The 19,471-nt window shown below is 35.3% G+C and overlaps 1 protein-coding gene across 3 annotated transcripts in view; it reads right to left on the bottom strand.

The window, feature by feature from the left end:
* The window catches only part of FBXL17 (F-box and leucine rich repeat protein 17), a 495,428-nt gene that overhangs the window by 303,508 nt on the left and 172,449 nt on the right, over positions 1-19,471 (bottom strand). For all 3 annotated transcript variants that reach the window (XM_019450532.2, XM_019450533.2, XM_019450534.2), the window contains one exon: positions 12,308-12,438. In XM_019450532.2, the coding sequence (XP_019306077.2) occupies positions 12,308-12,438 (131 nt within the window). The remainder of the gene's footprint in view (positions 1-12,307; positions 12,439-19,471) is intronic.

The following is a 19,471-nucleotide window of genomic DNA, read 5'->3' as shown; positions in this document are numbered from 1 at the left end:
CGCCAATTATCAGATGTGCAGGGGGTCAGCACTCCTAACCCCCATACTGTTCAAGTCTCAACTGTATGCATAAAATTGAGACCTTATATTTATGTATTTTTAAATCTATATTCACACTGTTCCCTTCAGACTCAAAGCTCGTATGACACCAGTAGAGCTGTCTTTGTTTCCACGCCATCTTTTAGATGAATACTCAAGATTAAATAGTATCACGAGAAACTGCAAATGGATGTTATTTTATTGTAATATTTATTTCATTCAATGATATTTATTTTATTATAATGCTATTTAGCTAGCACTTCGATTCAATAGATTCCACTGGTAGATTTAACTGCTTATGGCAACCCAACTATATTTTTAAACTCAGAATAAGCTGTTGGAGGCAGTTTGATAGATGGGATTGAGGTCAGACATATCTACATTCAATCCTGACTCTGCATTTACTAGCTGTGATCGTCAGCAAGATACTTTACCTCTGTGAGTTTCATTTCAGTTCACCTATAAAACAGGGTATAATGATACCTATGTCATAGAGTTAATGTGATGATGAAATAAGATAATAACTAAAACACTCTTGGTACCTTACCTAACAATATAAAATTCTCAATACAGAGTCGCTATAAAATCTCTGTAATTAACTGCTGTATAACAAACTACACCAAAACTTAGTAGCTTAAAAAAACAAAACAAAACAAACAAACAACAACAACAAAAAAAACAGCGCTTATCTGCTCACTACTCCATGGGCCAGCAATTTGGACTGGGCTTAGCTGAGTAGTTCTCCTGGTCTCATTCACTATACGGGACTGCAGGAATCCAAAGGCTTGACTGAGGCTAGTCTTGGTGCCCCTGTTCACATATATGACAGTTGATCCTTGCTGTTGGCTTGCCCTCCATCTCCATGTGGTCTCTCATCTTCAAGAGACTGGCCTGGGCTTCTTCAGGTGATGGCAGCATTCCAGAAAGGCGAGAACAGAAGTTGCTAGGTCTCTTAAGCCAAAGCTTGGAAGCCTCAGAACATAATTTCCACTATATACTATTGGTTAGAAAAAGTCACAAAGCCTGCCTAGATGCAGAAGGATAGGGAAATGGATGCTACCTATGGATGGGAGGCTAGGCAGCATCACACTGCACAAAGGCATGCATACAGGGATGGGAAAAAGTTATGGCTGTAATTTGCAATCTTCTGAAGGGTGCAAAATAGTGACAAATTCTTACAACTTTAAATAATTGTAGAATTATTTAAATTCTTATTCTTTAAATAATTGTAGAATCCAAGTTTGTAGAAGGCCAAGAAGAAGTACTAGCTTGAGTTTTCCACCAAACATTTCTTCTGCTGCTTCAATGACAGATTTCAAAAGATACCCAACAACCAGTCCCAGTGACTGATATCATCATGTAAGCTTCTTTGGTTGCTTTTCTGGTCTAAAGGTCCTCAGCATGTTTCTATTGAATTAATCAATACATTTATTTTCATCTGACTTGATGGCTTTACCTTCAACAAGAAACTGTCTAACTGAAGATTCCACAACAAACAGCATCACCAAGAAATTGGGATCGAGTATGAAGTACTTCTAGAGACTATGAAATGTGTAAAAGAAAATAAAGAAAAATCTATCACTGTAAAAAGTATATACACTTTTGTTCTTCTCCATGAAAATGATCACTAGAGAAAAATTTAGTTTTGTGATACAGTCAGCTAGCTATTCATCCTGAATTCAGGAGAAATAAAAAGAAATAAATTAAAGACAACAATTTTTATATCTTTCATCCAACAAAAAGTATAATGTCAAGCAAAACTTGAAACTTATCTTTAAATTATTGTGTCAAATCTCATTTTAATGAATATCTTTCTAAATTTCTTATCACAGCCTCGGAAAGTCACAAAATGATAACTGCTACCAAGACTTTCTTTAAGATGTGTGTCTCTGCAAGATTTATCTTGAGCCACAGTCCTTAATACAATAAAATCTGTTTGTTTTGGAGAATTTCATGGGGCAGGATATGCCACCAAACACACTGAATGGTAAGAATTGCTCCTTATGGAAGGAGAGAGGTGAAAGAAAGAGCTACTTGCTGTTTGACAATATGGTGAGCAGAGGAGGGGTCGGGTAATGGCTAATTCCCCCACTGACATTTCTACATTTTCCAATGAAGAACTCATTCCTAAACTTGCCATTTTTTTTTTTTCAGCTGAGAATCTGTTACAACATTGCTTCATAGAGAAACAGTTGGAAACTCAAGTAGTTTTCAATTTTAGACAAATTGATGCTGCCAAAATTATAATACTCAATAATGGAAAACTTCAATAACATGAAGTATGCCTAATCTGGTTTTTAAGACATTAAAAATCCTGATTACTTTATGAGAAGCCACATGAGAAGCCAAATACACATTCGGCTAGAGGAAATATCACTAGCCGGTGCCATCTTCGGTGGCTAGGTATTTCTTCTCCTATGTGAACAAGGCAACTTAGCATGCATATTGAAATTAGATAATCCTAACTGATAATTAAAGATTAAAGATAACCCCATGATACAGCTCCTGTACAGGTAATCTACTTCTCAATTTATTTTTATAGGAAATCTTGTAAATATCTATAACACTCTTATTTTGCTTTAATTATTTCGCAGCCCTACACGAGTGATAGATACACTATATAGGTTAGTATGGAATAGTTACCACTTTTGAAAAATAGTGACTATTCTAACATTCTTTAATTATACTGCTTACTAATCTTAATTGCCACGATTTCAAAAGACAGTTCCAAAGTGCATCTTGAACAAACAGAAAAGCAATTAGCCTAAATTAATTGCTTTGCTGATGTGATTTGCAGTAGGTATGCTTGGTGGTTTTGAAACTCCTGCCAGTGCTTTCACAACTTGATGTTCTGATGATTTTTTAGCCTATTTTTGCACCAGAGCAATTAACCAGATAATTGTTCTAATGTGAACCTGGCCTTAATCAGTATGTTTAGGTTCATGGTAGCAATTAACCAAATATTAAACATACTTTAAAGAACAGAACTTAAAAGTGCTACAAGACGAGTTAAGAACAAAACTGTGTTGTTTTTTTTTTCCCTCAGACAGTCATATTTTTCTCACCAAGAAGCAGAAAAAAGCTGTAACTGTCTCCTTTGCATCTTTTCAATTAACACAAGGTATCATTACATATGAAAGACAAGTGAAGTTTCTGGTTCTTCATTTAGAAGTATTCCAAAGACCCTATTAAAAGGGCAAACCCAAGGATCCCACATTAAAATCCTATCTTTGTTCAAAAAATGAGGCTACGGGTTTCAGATAAATAGCATGCAATACATAAAGCAAGCTCTATCCGAATCCAGACAATGACATTAAATCCTCACCTTATGAAGTTTCAACTTTATTCAGAAATAAATAAATCTGGAAGAAAGAGGGCATTTGAACCAACCGCCTGGATTTCAGCCAGAGTTCAAGCCAGATTTAAAGGCAGATTTATACATCCTACAAAAGCAGCATTTATAATTCTTGCACCATGCAGGTATTAAATGGCTTCTCTGAGCTGGGCCCTACACGAGATGCTAGGGGGTGCTGCGATGGGGGCAGGGGGCCCAAGATGAAGACACAGGTCCTCCTTACCAGGAGAGAAACTCATACACAAAACATTATGCAGCCACAAAATGATCTACGCCACCAACAGAGTGACTGCTGTGGATTCAGCCAGACAGTAACACGATACAGCACTTCATTACAAATACCATCATCATTTCTTCTTTTCTTTAAATATAAAGAAATTCACATTCAATTTAAGGGAAATCATCAGTAGTGCAACCATAACTGTTAATGAAACAAGTCTGATCTTTTGGCTTCAGTAAGTGAGGAGTTATTTTATACTACTTTAAATTAAATATTTTATCAGCTGGGGAATAATATACCTAAAACCTTTCTGTTTTCACGAAGCAAAGGGTTCAAGCTGCAAGCACTCTGTCATTCTTCATGTCTCCACGTCTTCGTGTCCTCTTTCTTAATTTCTGAAAGGACTGTCACACAGAAAATAGCCCAGGCACATATGTGTCAGGTCTGCCATTTTTAATTATTACCAATCAAATTCCAGCAATTTCTCCTCTGGTTAAACATGTGTGTACCTATCTGCTAAAATATTTCTTTATGCCACAGTTCATAAAATATTTTAGGCTGATGCAAATCCCTTGCACTAAATTAATAACTAATCACAGGAGATATTTATCATCTCAAGCCTTTTACAGGAAAATTGTCAGATTTAATCACCTTTCTCATATTTTCACTATTTACTAGGCTTCATTTATCATACATTCAAAAATTTTGACAACAGTGAGTTATTTTAATTACCATTTCTGGTTGGGGATTAAGAAAAAGACAACTCCTGGGGGAAATGGAGAAGGGAGGGATGGTCCTAAGTTTGTCCGAGCAATCAATAAACGATTACCATTTCGTCAATAAATGAAGATTTTCTTCACTGTTGGCAATTTTAAAGCCGGTTTGCGGTTAGGAAGCCTCTAACTCCATGAGCATATAGCGCTGCATCTATCATCGCATAAAACACACCCCATTCTTCCCATACTCTGATCATGAATTCGGATTTTATACTATGCAAGACATATGTTTTTTTTAGTCCCCCAAACTGAATGATTAATGTATGTTTACTTACATTTATATTGCCTGAAAAACACAAAAGCAATAGCAGTGTTTAGAGTACCACATCCAGGAAAGCTAGTGATATACTTGTATGGAAGCTCTGTTAATTATTATTTACAGAAATCTTTACTTATGTATTTATCACACAATAGGAACCACACACAAAGCAGAAATTTAAAGTTGCCATTACATGTCAGAACTACCATAAAAATTCACATTATTCTGTAAGACAAAATAATGTGAACATGGAGAATCAATAAGACAAACTCATCCACATCAAATCCAGCTTCCATCCCATCTTCAGAAATGCAGTTAAAAATTAAAGCAAGCTGAGACATATACATCTCATACAGATTTTCCTTTCAAGTGATTTTTGTTAGGTTAAATACTTTTGAACATATATCAATTAACATTTCCTTAAAAATGAGACTTAGCCACTAGATGTACTAAAAGAACAAATATCCAGTATCACTATGTACCAAACAATGAAAAAGTTCCTTTCATTTGAATGCACTAAAAATTTCATCTGAGGATAGATACACAAATCATTTTATCAGAGATTTTGCCTTTTGTACAAAAATATCATCAGTTTTGTGAAAAATCACATATACTGGGAAACCGGTACAGACTAGTTATAGCAATTATTTTTTGCCAAAGGTACTGAGACATTCAATGAACTTCCTTCTTTTTAACCCAGAGACAACTTACTCAAAATATACACCCAGTATTCTCCTTTACTCTGCAATGGTTAAGCATTTGCTACAACTGGGAGGGAGCTTTTATAGATAATGAAATATCTGTAAAAACAAATGTGTGTCATCACATGCGTAAATAAATCCTTATTCAAATTTCATTTGTGAAATTCCTGTTGATACCAACTATGAACGAGGTGTGGTACAAGACACAAAAATGGGCAAGACTTTCTACTTCTCCTCAAGGAACTTAGTATGAAATGAAGAGTATTTACAAATAAAGCCGGTGGGGAAAATTTGCTCTTCACTACAAAATTAGCTGTTTTGTAAATCCACTTTATGTACACAGTAAGATATCCAAAACTTGTCACCTATCAAATATCCCAAAGGGAAAAGAGAAGGTAGCATTCTGATGATGTTTAGAGTGATCAAGCACAGCATGATGCCTGAGATAGGATGACCATATAATTTATCACACACACCAGGACACTTTGGACCACAGAAGGGAACAGTGAAGCACAAATGCTAAACCTGACAGAATTTCAAAATAACAAGAATGGGCTGGAAATGTTCTAGCAAATGAGAACACTAGGTCACTCCAGGTCTGAGGCAGAACGAGGTACTGGGAGAACATGAGCCCCTCGTGGTTACAGCTCAGACTTTGAAAACATATTAAAATGAATTCATTTTAATATGGATTCATTTTAATATGTTCTACCACTTACTACTTGTGAGCTATCTAACCTCTCTGGACCTTAATCCTTTCATTTGAAAACGGGGTTAATTTCTTCCTCAGGGCTGTTGTAAAGACAAATGAAACACTGTGTGTAAACACTTAGCACAGTGTATGGCACAAACTATAATAAATGATAGCTATTATTAGCTATCTTCATTATCCTTGGTTCAAAAAACAAAAGGGAGAAAATATTATACCCTCTGGCCTCTCTAACATTACAAGAACCAATCACAGTTTTAAAAAGATGGTCTAATGGATAGAAGGACACAGAAGACATATTTACAGATAGCTTGAGCATCTGAATAGTAGTTACTCTAATATCATACTATTCTTTTAGGGACAGTCTTACAAATAATTGTGAATATAAAAGAGAGTGTCAAAAAATATGCCAGGCTTAAACAAGTGTCACTAGCTCAGAAAGACTCCGTTCTGTCCCTAAAACTCCCTCGGAACTCAATAAAACATTTCTTATTCTTTTTGCAAAAAATATGAATATCAGAGAAAGCATACAAGATTATTCAGATTACAAAAATATGCTAAAATTCAGTTGCACAAAAGCTGGAGCTGAGCAGCCCAGCCACAATATTAGGCACCAAAAGTATGCAGACGGAGGGCTCCACATACTCTACACACGCAGGGCAGTGCTGCTGTAAATGCCACCACAGCGTTGCTTCAATAGTCAGTGTTATTTTTGCTGCCTCTTTATTTCCAAGTTTTCAGACTTTTATAAGAGAAAATTGTTCAAACTTCACACCACTCAATACTCCAAGGTGAAAAGTATTCCTCTCCTCCAGACCACTTAACTTTAATAGAAAACAAAATATTCTCAAACTCAAATTCAACTATGCCTGCTGGATTTAATGGATAGGTTTGTCCCCCCTGGGCAATCTTTAAACCTCAGTCTCTAGGAGAATTAAGTAATATTAGGGGATTGAAATGAAATAAAATTCTAAGTCCACTGTGACATGACATTCACAGGAAGATGGTAGATTATCCACCCAGTCCTCGAACACTTATAAATACAATATATAGCATATGCTCACAAAACAATTCTTAGAAATAAAACACAATGGACACTCAGCAAATAGTTTATATCACCAACACCTGCTCAAATCCTCTCTGAACTTTATTTCTAAATGTCACCGTTTTTTATTGAATCAACGGAAATTTGAAAGAAGAAACAGAATAAACATCCAGAGAAGATCAAGGGAGTTAGAAAAATCTTTATAGAAAGCCTCATTGAGTTTTCCATGAGCCAGGGCGCTGTCAGTCTCCCTCAAAGGGGTGGTGGAGTAATCTGTCATTCTACAACTTCAACCTAAGTACACCTAGAAGACTAAATAGGGCTACCCACAGAAGAAGAGGAGAAAGAATAGTATTAAGATTTTTCTCAATGCTACAAACAAAGAAATCAAGATTCAAATACTGAGCACTGGAAATAAATTCATTTCATTTTAAAATAAGTAACTTTAAATCACAGCCTTGAAGTTGGAGGGAATTTAATAAACTAGCTCAGCTCTCTTTGTAATTCAGGAAACTTTTTTTAGAACACTCTTGTTTGAACACTGAGTGGAAGTGTCCATTTTGGATGGCAGTGGATGAAATTAAAGTGTTTAGCTAATTTTAAGCTGAATTCTGTCTCTTGCTGTAACTTCTACCCTTTGGCCAAAGCTCTGATGCCTAAAATAATGAAGAACTAATTTAAGTAGACCAATTAACTCTCTATTGTCTGTTAATATAGTTTATCAGACTGGACTTAAAAAGAACGATTTGTTTTGAAATAAGAAATACCCTTTAAAAACCTCTACATTCTTGATTTTCAGCTTGTAGACTGGGGATAGACAGATAATACAAAAAAAGTACAAAAGTACCATGCCTGGTAGGAATGGTGGAGGACTGGAGAATCGCCAGAGAGAATAGCTTATTTGTCTTCCCAGAAAGACTGAGTCCAATGTTGCTAGATCTGCAAATTTCCAACAGAGAGCCCAACTTCATAATTTTTATGTGAACTATTCCAATTTTTAAAGTGTTGGCAACTAGTTCAACTTTTTAAATATTTTATAGGCCAAACAAAGCAGCTTTATGGACTGGACTCAGCTGTAGACCACCAGTTTGCAGCTTCAACTTATTTAAAAGTGTCATTTAAAGAGAAACTATCCATAATTACTATTCTAAACACTAGGACATATAAAGTGAAATGTTAACATATTATAGATGCTATTTCATGTTTGAAAGAAATCGGTCACAGTAGTCTAAGATTTAAAATTCTCCAAATTTTAGAATGTCCACTGATAGAATAGACATGAATAGAAGATTCACACAGCACAATTAACTCCTTTACATGAATAGCAGATTCAAACAGCACAATAACTCCTTAAAGAAAGTGTTCTCAGTTACTAATGTTCAACAAATTTAATACATTCAATTTTTTTAACTGCAAATTCAAAACATAAATCGCTAGCTAGGCAAGTTCGACTGGTTGGCAACATAACTTACTTTAACAACCAACCTGGTATTTATTATGTTTTGTGACTTTAGCTGATAGATGCTAGAGAAATTTTCATTTCTCTTATATTGTTATCCTAATTCATTAGCAAGCATGGTCAACTGTTAATGAGTGGATCATATATTTGATAATGGGTATACATATCATGCGATTGAACTTTTTTCAAGACTAATGTTAAAAACTGAAAATGGGAGATTTATTACGTCTTTAATAACCAATTTAAAAATTTTAAATAGTTTTTGTAAAGATCTATTAAAATCAAGTAGATTTCATTTAATTCTTCTTGGCAAAAAGGAACAAAAGAGCCATTATAAGCCTATCACTAAAGATGCTCAGAACCGTTCAGTTTTTTACATATCAGTTTGTTATATCCAAAGCATGCTGCTTTTAGACTCTGTGCCAAACATACAAAAACGAAGAAGACCAAATTGGATGTGAAATAACAAAAGATTTATATCAAATACAAATAAACATTTCACTAAACTTAGAGTCAGAGAGAGTAGGGTAGATATAACAACCAGACGTTTAATTTAAGTCACTGATAGAAATAGTGTCCTCTTTTCATAAACCACTTGGATTTTATTTGTATTCAAAAGCAATGGTAAATGTCAAGTGACTACTAGACCATCCTTCTGAATACAAGAAAATATCATGCTGTTTAACTCTCTAAACACAAAAAGTGCTTTTAGAAAAACAAAGATAAAGAACAGCATGTCTTAGTCATACACATCGACAGAAGAACCAAAAAATGCTAAAAGATACAAAGAGCATAACAATAAAGACCTTCAATTACTACATATTTTAAATTTTTGAACTTCAAAAGAAAGCTTACAGATAAGAATTTTTTAGTTCAAGATAAATCTTATGCGTAAAGTTCTGAATATCAAAGTTTATCTTCATGTAAGGATTCCTTTCTTAAGGCTAGCAGCATTAAACACAGATCCTTTTCAAATGTACTACATATAAAACAACATCTAAAGTTTCTATTATACTTTTATTAGAAAAGAAAATAATGAGAGTCCTTTTAAAAATTAAGAAATTTACATATTAATGTCAGTTGTGTGTGAATCCCAACCATGAAATGGAAAATTGACTCACTAGCCACCATGTGCTTTTTCTTATTTGTCCTCACCCAGTTTTTAATGCAGCAATGATGGAAAAAACATCTGCTGGAAAAGCTAAAGAAAAATCATACAAAGGTCTAAATTTAATAGGAATAGTATGACCTTCCACTAAACAAAAGATCTGAAAGAATTAAAAGAGAACATGTATAAAGTGCCTATCAATTACCTGGGTAGTAAAGGTTACTTTCCTCCCTTCTCTCCTTACAAGGCTCACTACACTCATTAAGTCTTCTGTCACCTAAAGAGAGCAACCTTTGAGAGCATGAGGGACTCAGTGACCTACAGTCAGAGACACAGTACCAAGTATTTAGTAGGGGGTTAATAAATGCTTCCTGATTTACTAGAGGATAATAATAATGAACAAATGTAAAACAGACGCTAATTGATAGGCTAAATGCATTAGTGCATTCCAGTGCCCTCTATATGAAAGGTTACTAACCCATCTTGGCTAAGTGCGGAAATTATAATTAAGTCTGACGAGAAGTCCTAGATTTATACCAATATAATTACGAATATTACTTAGCTTAGTGATAGAGTATGGTAAGAACAATGAGATGAGTAATTTAGATGATACTGCAAAGTGGGTTTTAATGTTTGAAACTTCTATTACAGTACACAGGATAAGTGCAAGTAGTGTAATTAAAACCTAAAAGAGTCTGATTTTTAAAACTCTACCGCCCAGCCTCATTAAAATGCATGTTTTCTCAATTAATCCAAACTTTTCCATTAAAAACATAAAAATACACTTTCATTCCTTGCAAATAAATCTCTACAGTACATATATTTAGGATCAAATACCAAATAACCATTACAGTTAAGTAGGAAAAAAAATTATTGAAATAGCAACAGCTTTGAAAAGATGGAGCCTAACAAAGGAAAGGGAAGGGAAGGGAAGGGAAGGGAAGGGAAGGGAAGGGAAGGGAAGGAAAGGAAAGGAAAGGAAAGGAAAGGAAAGGAAAGGAAAGGAAAGGAAAGGAAAGGCAAAGTGAGGGGTGCCCATGTTCTCATTTGGAAATATCCAGTTAGGACTACATAAGCATTTGAAGAGCCAGAAGATTAGAAATCCCTAAATATCTTTATTTAAATGATATAAACCTAAGCAAAATGTTTACTTAGAAGACAACCTTTCTAATTATACATGGGCTGCTTCTTATTTACCTCTGTATTCTTTAATTACTGATTCTTCCACATATGTCAGCTACACAGAAAATTGTTGTGGAATAAAAGGAAATCATTTTCATAATCATTTTGTTGAAGAAACAGTTTTTTCCTTTTAATTCGTTGTATTACTAAGTAGTTTATCTCAATATTAAACTAAGGCAAAACATCACAGCATGTTCCCTTATGCACTTTATCTTATTAGATGTTATGAGAAACACTTAAAAGATTATTTTAAGATGTCATAAAATTGTAGAAGAATGTTGATTATAAAGAAGAATTCTTTAAAAAACATTTTTATCAATTTTCTGTAGATTTCAATATACTGTATATGGCAACTATTACTCAAAAACAATAAATACCTTTTATAAATGATGACCATGTGATCTGGATTAGAAAATTTTTCAAGAAAAATTTTACTAAGAAAGAGTCAAGTCAAAGGTTATCACATAACTGTAAGGATAATGTGGGTTAAGTTACAAAACTGTCACTAGAACTTACCATAATGGGGGAAAATGGAGTCCATGTAACTTTAATTTTAAGTACAAAATTAAAAGAGGAGGGGAAAAGTATTTTGATTTAAAGCATTATCTGACACAAACTTAATAAGTCATTGCTCCTATTTATGCAAAAGTATTTAAATTTAAATAGGTACTAATTTTAACTGAAATAGTACTATTCTGAAAGCAAACTATTTTTGGTGGCTTATCTTTAAAAAAAACAAAAACAAAATTTATCCCTCAAAGTTACTGGACCAACATCTTGTCTCTTGTCTGTATTTCAGAACCTACCTACATTAATCAGTAGCAGCGGAATAGTCCTACTCCACACTTGATTTCATTATAAAGAAGTCTACTCAAGGGCTCCTCCATCTAATTTTCTTTCATGCAATAGTTCAAAGAAAAATGGGTTTATCATTGCTTACAAGAAGAAAACTACCCATTTTATACATTTTGACACTATGTATTAAACTGTCCACCACGTGACTTCCATTTTTAAAACTAATTATATTGATGCAGAGAACAAAATGTCATCCTTGAGAAAGGACCTGAATGCATAATACTTGAAATCATTTCTTAGAATCATTCTCCTTGATAAGTGAACAGTAAATCAAGCACAAAAGTTGCAAAAATATTAGAGTAACAAACAATATATCCTGGATGGGTGACAAAGAAAAATTCAATAGACTGCTGTTATAACTGTTTAGGCAAACATTTGAATCAAAACGCATAAAACCTTGTTGTAAATATAAGCAGTGGATGGATTAAAAGCATACGTCTAGATGGTTTTCAAATCTTAAATATATCTATTTCAAAAGGCATGGCTACATTAAATTTTCCTTAAAATTGTCATGCCTTGTTATAATGATAATTAGTATTTGGTCAGTAGAACACATGTTTCCCTCTGGAAAACTGTTTTCAAGATGTTACAATGGTTACCTGTCATTTATGATCCAGTTCAGGCAGAGATTGAGAGAGCTAAGATTTTTGCACCTCTTGACAATTTCCATCACGGTTTCATTATCCAGTTCAGTGATATGACGTAGGTCCAAGCTGGAAAGATTTCGTAGCTAATGAGATAAAAAAAAAGTGAAAGATGAGAAAGATAAATGCTACATTCATTCTCAAAATTTATATAGTTTATTACAAAGTAGAGCATCACACTGTATGATACTGAAAATAGATAACAGTCTAATCAAGTTAAACTCATTCATATAATATTTTATGTACTAAATTAGAAATGAATGGAGAAGTATATATATATGAATGGCAATATATATATATATATGAATGGCAATAAATATTAAAATCAAATAGATTTTATTGACATTTCATAAGAATCAAAAATTGCAACATTATACGTGGGAAAGCTGTTAAACATATCACATTAAGTACCTACAGTTTAGTAAGATTATTCTAACATTGTTCAATTTCAGATATTTATCTTCAGGATTATAACACCACTTTTGTATAGGTTTTTGCACTTTTTAAAAGATGAGATATGAGTAAGTGGTTAATTCGGAGATACTCTGGTGATATTTTATCAATAAACTCCAAATAGAACTATTACGTGTAGTGTGTTTTACCAAGTGGAAAGCAATATAAAATGCTGTTTAAGTAAAGATTTTTCTCCAGGTGTCACCTTCCCCATTTCTCCCTTTTCTCTCCTCCTTTCCTGAGGTTTCTTGTCTTCCCCTGATGTTTAGTCTCCAAAGAAAATTAATAATATCATTTAAACAAAGATGGAAATCATCCTCTTCAAATAAGCTACAAATCAAATAAGGTATTTTTGCTTAATAACACGTAAAGAATTATTCTGGATGCAAGTGATAAACCAAGTAGCACCCCTTCCAAATATGTCTAAGCCCTAATATGTTACTTACTTGGCAAATGAGACTTTGCAGATGTGATTAAAGTTATGGATTCTGAGATGGAGAGATTATCCTGGATTAACAGGGTAGGCCCAATCTAATTACATGAGCCTTTATATGCAGACCACCTTTCCCAGCTAAAGTCAGAGAGATGTAATGGAAGGTGGTGTAGGAGACATTAGAATTGTGAAAGGGATTCAACTTATCTTTATTGGCTTTGAGTATGGAGAAAGAGAACTAGGAGCTAAGGATTGTGGGCATCCTCTAGAAACTGGAACAGCCCTGAGATGAAAGCCAGTAAGAAATAGGGACTTCAGATCTACAACCTTAACTGAATTCCATCAAAAACCTGAAGGAGCAAGAAAACAGATCATCCCCTTAAGCTGCTAGAAGGGAACACAATCCAGCCAACACCTTGATTTTAGCCTGGTGAGACCCATGTTGTACTTCTGACTTATGCAGCTATGGGATAGTACATTTGTGCTATTTTATGCTACTCAGTGTGCGGTAATTTTTATGTCAGCAGTAGAAAATGAGTATAGGGCATTTCTAGCACTGTGAGGGAGCTTTCCCAGAACTAGCCAGTCTTCTCTATGCTTACTCTCAAATCCTTCCATAAAGGGATCAGGTTAGTCCTGTAGGAAGCTGACCTGCAGGTGTAACCCAACCCAAAGGCCTCAGAGGAATGAGACAGTCAAGTTCCACCCAAAGGTTCATTGAGCTTCAATCCCAAGACAACGTAAGACACTGGAATCTCCACTGTTGTCAGGCTACAGGGAAAGAAATGCTCTAAAACAGTATGGTCCCAGAGAACTTTCTGATGATGGAGATATTCTATATCGCTGCTGCCCAATATGGTAACCATAGTCACATGCAGCTACTGAGCACTTAAAATGTCACCAATGTGAGGGAGGACCTGAATTTTTATCTTATTTAATTTTGTTTAATTTACATTTACTTTTTATATATGTATGTGGCTAGTGGCTACAACGCTGGGCAGAGCAGCTCTACAGAACTGAGTCCACTAGGCAGCACTCAAACCCTCTTTTCCACCTCAGCTCACAAAGGAAGTAGTGACACAGAGAAGGTTCACACAGAGCAACTATTCACTGCTCCCTGATATATGCTGCAGAACTGAGGAAAGAAACAGAGATAGCTAAGAGAGAGGAAATATGAAAATGTCCACAATAATAGGTACATTCTTTCTAATTGAGACAGCAAGCTTCTGTACACTAAGGGCTGCATTCTGAAGATTCATAAAAAGATTTAGGAAAATGTCTCTATAATCAGCCTATAGGGTCAGATAATCAAAGCCACCAATCCAAAGTGAGACTCAGGACAACACTCCAGAATGGAGGCAGAACCAGGAAAGAGGAAATGGATTCAGGGGCACCTGGGCAGCTCGGCTGGTTAAGCATCTGACTCTTGATTTTGGCTCTGGTCATGATCTCACAGTTTGTGGGTTTGAGCCCTGCATCGGGCTCTGAGCTGGCAGACTGGAACCTGCTTGGAATTCTCTCTCTCCCATTCTCTCTGCCCCTCCCTGCCCTTTCTCTTGAAATAAATAAACATTTAGAAAGAAAGAAATAAAGAAAGAGAGAGAGAGAGAGAGAGAGAGAGAGGGAGGGAGGGAGGAATGGGTTCTAACAAAGTTCCTACTCAAGTTACCATGGTCTCAGAGCCTTACCAACAACAGAATATGATCGGTACTTGGCAACCAAAGTACACAGGGAATGCACTCACTTTGTTAAAATAAAACAGACTGTTCTAACCACTTCAGTAGCTTCAGATAGCTCACCAGTCAGAATCAGGGCAACCTCCCTGTTTCCCCTTCCCCAAGGTTCTCCTCATTCCTCTCTCTGATGACGAGAATCAATACCAAGCCCAGGGCCCAGAGATGAGCTGCTCAGGCTCTAACATTCTGCCTCAAACGTGACTCCTGATCCTTATCCTTTACCCCTTATATATAAGGCAGACTGGCATTAAATAAAACAACAATGATCAAAACCTTTCGAAGTATCTACAGGAACAAAAAATAAATACATAAAATACAAAATAAACAGCAAAGTATGGTTTTTTAAGTTAAAAAAATGTTTATTAATTTTTAAGATGGGGGAGGAGCAGAGGAAGAAGGAGAAAGAATCCCAAGTAGGCTCCATGCTGTTCGCGCAGAGCCTGATATGGTGCTTGAACCATCACCTGAGTTGAAATCAAAAGTCAGACGCTCAAGTGACTGAGCCATGCAGGCATCCCCAAAGTTTTTATAGTCTTTCTGATATTACTAAAATTCTAATAAGGAATCAAAGGGCTAATACATATGTTCCTTATTATGTTTTCTTTCTGACATATCTCTATGTGATGGGCACAGAAACTGAAGTCATTCAGAGTAACAGTTGGGCATGGAACAAAATGGAAGGCTGTGAGTCAAGTGCCAAAATCTTTGGCATCCAATATCTCTATGAAGGAGCAGGAGACACCAGGAGTATAAAAGATGGCAGTAAAATGGGAGACAACAAACACCAAATGGCACAGGTCTCAAAGTCTCAGTGTTTTATTAATTATATTTATTGTTATTATTTTTCATGAGAGGTAGAAGATTGATAATCTGAAAGCAGCTGAGAGCAAAGATCTTGCCCCTACCTACTGACCCTGAGAAACACAGTGAGAAAATAAACAAGTATGGAAGGCAGAATGCCAAAATAACCCAATGATCTAGGCCCTGGTATAATCCTGACCCTGTGTGTGAATAGGATCTGTGAATATAATGGGGGGTATCTTCCTTATAAGGTGAAGCTGAAGGGATTTTGCATCAGTAATTAAGATGCCTGACCAGTTGACACTGAATTAATCAAAAAAGACCATATCCTGGATGGGGCTGACCTAGTCAGGGTCTAGACTAATGGTCTAGAGGTCAGAGACATTCTCCTGCTGGTCTTGAAGCATTCATTACTCAGCCATATTGTGAGAGGAACTGCAAGAAGCCTATAGGAACTGAGAGAAATCCCTGCATGAAGGCCAGCAAGATGATGGGGACCTCATTACTACAACTATAGGGAATTGAATCCTGCCAACAACTACATGAGCTTGTAAGAGGATCTAAGTTCTAGGAAGAAATGCATCCCCAGTTGAGACCTTGATTATGGCCTTGTGAGACACTGGAAAAAAGGCCACTTTGGAGTGTCTAGACTCCTGACCCTTGGAAATGTACATTGTTTTAGGTTCTAAATTGGTGTTAATTTGTTATGCAGCAATAGAAAATTAATACAGAACAGCTTCAGGGTTCTCTATCTTTGAAAAGAAGCCAAGTTTCTTTTAAGACAAGGGTAATATCTTTAACCACCTTAAACACTGAGGCCCACTTCCCTCCTTTAGATGTAGATGCTCACAAAGGCATAGAAGGAGATGCATGGTCCATTCAGCCTTCTCCTCTAGGTGTATCTTCAAAGGCCAAGAAAGTACTTCCTGGGAAAATAGACAACTTGAATTGGCCACTCCTGTTAGCTCCATACTGTAGTGAGGGGAGGTCTTGTTAAATTTTTCAAACCAATCCTCACTCACGAAAGATGAATTTATTAGAATTGCTTCATGAAAATGTTTGCATATCCCCTGGGTTTTACTCAATTTGTATTTCTTTAAATTTTTTGTTTATTTTTTTGGGAGAGAGAGCGCAAGTAAGGGAAGGAAGAAAGAGGGAAGTACAGAGGATCCGAACTGAGCTCTGGTTGAAAGACCAACAGCAGTGAGCCCCATAACTCATGAACCACGAGATCATGACCTGAGCTGGTCAGACACTCAACCGACTGAGCCACCCAGGTGCCCCCTCAATTTGTATTTTGTAAACAGTCACATTTCCTATAACTATCTTAATAGTGTAAGGACCTGTCTTTTTACTTTCACAAATCTTTTATTTTTCACAAGAATTTGTACTGGGACTTAAAAAAGTAGCTAATTGTTTCTTTGGTCAAGTTCTCTTGTTCTCAGTTAAGCAAAGATGAACTTGTACATATCAAGGATCAGTCACTATTACATTTGATACTCTTATTATTAAAGCTCCTCTTAGTAATGTATCCTATACTTGTATTTCCTATATAAAAAATAACCATTTTCTTAAACCACATTATTTTTATAGTTAGTTTTCTTTACAGGATATGTTTTTGTATATTTAAACTGAATTATAATTAACATACAATACTGCATTCGTTTTAGGTGCACAACATACTGATTCGACAATACTTTACGCAAGGTTCACGACAAAAGTATAGTCACCATCTGTCACCATACTATGTTATTTTTGACTATATTCCCGGACTTTTCATCTCCATGACTTATTTATTTTACATCTAGAAGTTTGCACCTCTTAATCTCCTTTATCTATTTCAACTATCGCCACCCCGCAACACATGCCAAATTTCCCTTTGGCAACTACTTGTTTGTTCTCTGCATTTAAGAGTTTGTTTCTGTTTGTTTGTTCATTTGTTTTGGTTTTTAGATTCTACATATAAGTGATATCAGATGGCATTTGTCTTTCCTGACTAATTTCACCCAGCACTATACCCTCTAGCTCCATCCATGTTGTCACAAATGGTAAGATCTCTTCTTTAAATGTTTGGTAGAATTTACCTATGAAGCCACCTGGTCCTGGACTTTTATTTGGTGGGAGTTTTTTGATTATTGACTCAACTTCATTACTAGTAATTGGTCTGTTTAAATTTTCTACTTCTTCCTGATTCAGTTTTGGATTGTATGTTTCCAGAAATGTATCCATTTCTTCTAGGTTATATATCTGTTGGCATATAGTTTTTTTTATATATAATATTCTCTTATATTCCTTTATGTTTCTATAGTGTCAGTTGTTATTTCTCCTTCTTCATTTCTGATATTATTTGAGGCCTCTTTTTTTTTCTTGATGAGTCTGACTAAAAGTTCATCGATTGTGTTTATCTTTTCAATGAACCAGATGTTGGTTTCATTGACATTTTCTTTTTTTTTTTTTTCACTCTCTATTCCATTTATCTCTGCTCTAATCTTTATTATTTCCTTCTTTCTACTACCTTCGAACTTTTTTCTTTTCCTAGTTCCTTTAGGTGTGAACACCCGAAAGTCTGTACTACTGTTAAGTATATACTGTTCTGGAAATGCATAAAGAAACAAATAGCCTCTTTGAATTGCAGGTGCTGGATGGCTTGCTGGGCTTATGTCCTGACATATCTGTACCACAACAAAATCAGAAATACACAAAATGGACCCATAGAGATGCTAGAAAATACTTTGAAGCATGACTATTAAACCTGAGTGTTAAGGATGAATTTTGCTATGTGTAACCGTATGCATATGTGAACTATTAAATATAGCCATGTATAATACATATACAGCATCACTTTATTTCCAATTATTCTTTATTATAGTCCCTAGGAAGACGCACATTCATAAAATTTTTACCCAGTCACATAAATATTTCCTACACATGTATATTTTGGAGTCTACCACAGCTTCTGAGACAAAGTTTCTATGTGAATTCTTACATATCTCTTAGGTTCCTTCACTGTAAATTATCTTTATCATAACAGAACAGTGTAAATGTACTTGGTACCACAGAATTGTACGCTTAAAAATGGTTAAAAAGGTGAACTATGTATGTTAGGTACATTTGGCCAAGATACAAAAGAAAAATCACTTCATCAACCAGGACATAGAAGGAGGCTGTAATAAAGTTGTGTAAAGAAGAAAATTTAAAGCTGTTTGTGCAGTTCAGTCCCCTCACATTACGAAACATAACTGAGGACCAAACAGGTTTGAATAACTTATTAAGGAACAGATAACAGGGAGAGAGATGTTAGCAAATCTAAATTATTTTACAGACTTAAGAAAATCCAAAGATATCTTCTAAAATTAATGGAATAGTAAGAAGTAACAATTCCAAAAACTATCTCTATGTAATAAAACCTCTAATTTTAGTTGGTTGACTCTTTAGCTTTTAGAAATCCTGCATCCAGGACCATTCCTCACTGCAGGGCAGGTCAAATGATGACACTGGCCCACCTGTGGCTGATGCCTCCCTGTTTATTGTCCATAAATGGAACATTTCTTACTCTTACAATGGAGCTCAAACTCATACGTGGGGAAACAAGTTTACTTCGGCTATCACATGCAGCATTCTGAGATCTTGAAAAGAGCGTTTTACTCTCGGATCCAATTAAGGCTCATTTTATTATGAGCTGACAGTCATTGACTA

Source organism: Panthera pardus, unplaced genomic scaffold (genome assembly GCF_024362965.1).
Source record: "Panthera pardus isolate Hobbes unplaced genomic scaffold, ASM2436296v1 HiC_scaffold_2, whole genome shotgun sequence".
NCBI lineage: Eukaryota > Metazoa > Chordata > Mammalia > Carnivora > Felidae > Panthera > Panthera pardus.
Note: the sequence above shows the minus strand (reverse complement) of the source record. Positions and strands in the feature narration are given on the sequence as shown.